This window comes from Stegastes partitus, unplaced genomic scaffold (genome assembly GCF_000690725.1).
Source record: "Stegastes partitus isolate 25-593 unplaced genomic scaffold, Stegastes_partitus-1.0.2 Scaffold906, whole genome shotgun sequence".
Lineage (NCBI taxonomy): Eukaryota > Metazoa > Chordata > Actinopteri > Pomacentridae > Stegastes > Stegastes partitus.
Window position 1 is genome coordinate 213,604 of NW_007578637.1, and position 3,630 is coordinate 217,233.

The window sequence follows — 3,630 nt, forward strand, 5'->3', positions numbered from 1 at the left end:
GTTGCCGTCAGCTCTGTTGAATGTCTCCCTCTGTATCTCCTTTGCTGTATTACTCTCTTTCCTTTGTGTTGTTCTGGCTGCCATGCAGTCTATGAAGCAGGGAGACCTATACATTATGGGGCATAAAAGTTCCTGATATCCCATTATGTTGTCTGACATTTAGAGCAACACAGACAAAGGTCAGACTACAATAATGTGCGGGTATGCTTATCCTGGAGAGAGGAGTCGTGTGCCTCTGCTTCTTCATGGCTGTCACGATGACACTTTATCACAGAGTCTGTTGGCTTCTCATCAGTGGCCACACGCAGACATGTTGCCCACAGCGGTAGTTTTAGCTTCAGTGTGATTTCCAAAAGTCCACAAGTCCACTCAGATAAAACATGGTCCAAAGACTTAGGCAACACAACATGGTATTGCTATTATTTGGTCAGATTATGGGATGTTACTTTGGCATGTAAACACCCCTTTGTGTATCCCTCAGCAGGATCTCTGCCACACAACGTTATCAAGGGATAGTTTGAGGAACATGACAAAGAGCCAAAGGTGCTGAGCTGTCCTTCAAATTCATCTCAGTTTGACTGAGTATATGTGGGATCAGATCCACAGAGGCCCCACCTCACGACTCCCGGGGCTTAAAGGATCTGCTGCTCACGTCTTGGAGCCTGATGCTGCAGCAGGACATGCCTCAGTGGGTCGGAGCTCAGACGGGAGCTGCACAATGTTAGCCTGATGCTTTTTCTGTTGTTCCTGAGGATGCAGAGAAATATCAGCATTACATCTTAGATTGTGATAAAGCTGCATGTCATCAACTCCACTTTACTTAATAATGTGGTGATGATTTACATACTAAATATGCAGAGTGGTGACTTAAGAGTAGGACTTGCCTGCCTGGTTATTGTCTGATGGGAAGAATCGTGGAGCCTGGTGGACGTAAGTCAATGACAGGAAAGCTGAGGTGTGTGCGTGAACCGGCTTCCTATGTGACGGCAGTAGCTCAGGTGGCTCTGCAGCACTCTCGGGATAAAAGCATTATACAAATGCAGTCCATTTACCGTGCAATGGAGCGCCTGTAAACCTCACACTTATTTACAGCTCCTTCCAGGGAAAATGGTTTCAGGGCAGCAAGGGTTGGTTGAATCCATTTGTCTCCCCTCTTTGCTGTAATGCTCACAGCTCCTCTGTCCTTGCTGCCAGAAGGCCAGGTGGTATCCGTGATAAGATAAATCAGAATGATCCACGACAGTCTCCGGTGGCTCATATATCTGTGTCAGCCGTCCGTCTTCTTTCATCTGTAATAGTACTTTTATCCAGCCAGTCGGCACCCCGCGAGCTTTGTTTGGCTATGAGTCTCCAATCTTGACTTGACTGATAACACGCGGACGTTTTCGGGGAAGCAGTCGCTCTCTTCTGCCAAGATCGAGACTTAAAAGAGAACTATGGCTCTGTCGTTCCTGCGCTCCTCTGTGTTTTTTCTCTGTGTGAAGTGTCAGTTTTTTCTTAAGTGTCACGTTAAAACGCTAATTTAAGGAGAAGGATGTAGTTTACAGACTTCAAACAAGGTGAAAAAGGTGACAGAGATTTGAGATTGACTTTGTTTGGATTCACTTTGGATGAATTTAATTACTGATGAATTAAACTAATAAAACCATCCATCATCTATACACCGCTTCATCCTCACTAGGGTGGTAGGAGGCTGGAGTCTCAGCTGACTCAGTGGTTAGCATTGTCGCCTCGCAGCTCGAAGGTCGCCGGTTCTTTCTGTGTGAAGTCTCCATGTTCTCCCCGTGCAGTGTGGGTTCTCTCCGGGTTCTCCGGCTTCCTCCCACAGTCCAGAAACATGCTGAGGGTAATTGGTGATTGTAAATTGTCCGTAGGTGTGAATGTGAGTGTGCTTGGTTGTCTGTCTCTAAGTGTAGCCCTGTGATAGACTGGTTACCTGTCCAGGTGAACCTGCCTTCATCCTGAGTCAGCTGGGATAGACTCCAGCCCCCCATGACCCTAGTGAGGATTAAGGTGTAGCGATGATGGATGGATATTTGCAGCTGAAGTGGCTTGACTACATGAGCCACTTGATTTTAGAAACACTGTCCTTGTAAAACAAAATTTGGCTTTAATATGTGAGCACTGGCCGGAAGCCATTGATCCCCACAGAAGTCTCGTATGATGGCGGTTTGTTGGTAGTTAAACCTCCACATTGCTTCCTGCTTGCAGTGTGAGTGACCACCTCTTTGAGCCGCTATAGTGCTAAAGGTAGCTAATGAGCTGCCGTCTTTTGGTCCTGGTGGCACAACCAGGTACTGCAGCGACTGGTTGAGTTGTTGTTGTAACTTAATAGTTTATTTAATCATAAACATCAACTTTGACTTTGTGTGTTTCCAGCTGGAGGGCCAGGTGGTGGCCTTGCTGGTCCAGAACATGGAGCGGCTGGACGAGCAGGTGAAAGAGGAGGCGGACGGCATCTACAACACACTCGGTGAGTCGAGGTCTCAACAATAACACTCCACTCTGTGATTATCCTGAAAGAAGCTGCTGTCAGAATGAACACGACACCAGAAAACGTTACGTCTTCATAAGCAGAGTAGTTCCATGTTTTATTCCTGTGATCAGTTTCGTGCAGGTTCATGCTGACGGGGCTGCAGTGCATGTTCAGCTTTTGGGTTTGTGTAAACACCAGATAAATTTCCCCCATGCGGTACAGAGCAGAGCGGACTCTGTCAGACCACAGCTGGACGAGATGGATCGACTGAAGCAGTTACAGAAGGACACAAACAGAGCTGTAGTCGTCTCACTGTCACCTGTCCAGTGGACGCAGAATACATCTGAATCAAACAGCTGAAAAAGCTGGCGTCCCGCGTTCAGACATTCATCACAGTTTGAACTGAATCCTGGAGTATTGAGAGTGGCCAAACAAAGCAGGTGCCAGGAATGAAATATTGAACACTTCTTCTACAGAGCCTGCTGTTCAGGGAGGAAAGTGACATGACAGGAAGTGTCTTAGAGTTTGTTTATACTGCGCCCTGGTGTCGTATTTATTTACACTCCAGATATCTTCTCATACGTTGCAGTTTGAATAGTTTAAGTCAGGATATACTCAGTTAGTGAAACGTATGTCAGATGTTTTGTAGCTGGTCAGTTCATCACAGGTGTGGCTGTAGCACCTGTACAGTGTGTGCATTTAGAGGGTGGTGCCTCCACTTTGTTAGTGAAATGATGCACCAACCAGCCTGCTGTGCATGTCTCAAAGCCGGGAACATAAACGTCCTCAGCTGTGTTTCTCAGGTCAGTTAAGAGGTGAACCCTTTACAAGACAATAGAATCACATTTCCAAACTTGTGCAGATTTCACAATTACTGTTTAGTTTCTTGTCAGTTTTTATTAGGTTCCTGCAGAAACATTGAAGAGATCCTCGTTGTTGTATGTCGGCTGCAGGGCTTGTATTTACATCTTCACTTCAGACATGATGAAAACACACAGGATGTTTTCATGTGACGATACATCTTAGTTCCTCAGCTGCACGTCCCTGTGAGGAGCATGAATAGCTTCAAGGCGCTCTCGCTGCTGCAGTGCTTTGTGACTTAATTCATATTCAAAATATGTGGGTTAAATAGCCGGGAGACATCTGGGACGTCC

General features: G+C 46.3%; 1 protein-coding gene across 1 annotated transcript in view; it reads left to right on the forward strand.

The window, feature by feature from the left end:
* ctnnbl1 (catenin, beta like 1) overlaps window positions 1-3,630 on the forward strand; it is a 61,982-nt gene that overhangs the window by 13,366 nt on the left and 44,986 nt on the right. The window contains exon 6 of the mRNA XM_008293723.1: window positions 2,380-2,473. Coding sequence (XP_008291945.1) covers window positions 2,380-2,473 — 94 coding nt within the window. The remainder of the gene's footprint in view (window positions 1-2,379; window positions 2,474-3,630) is intronic.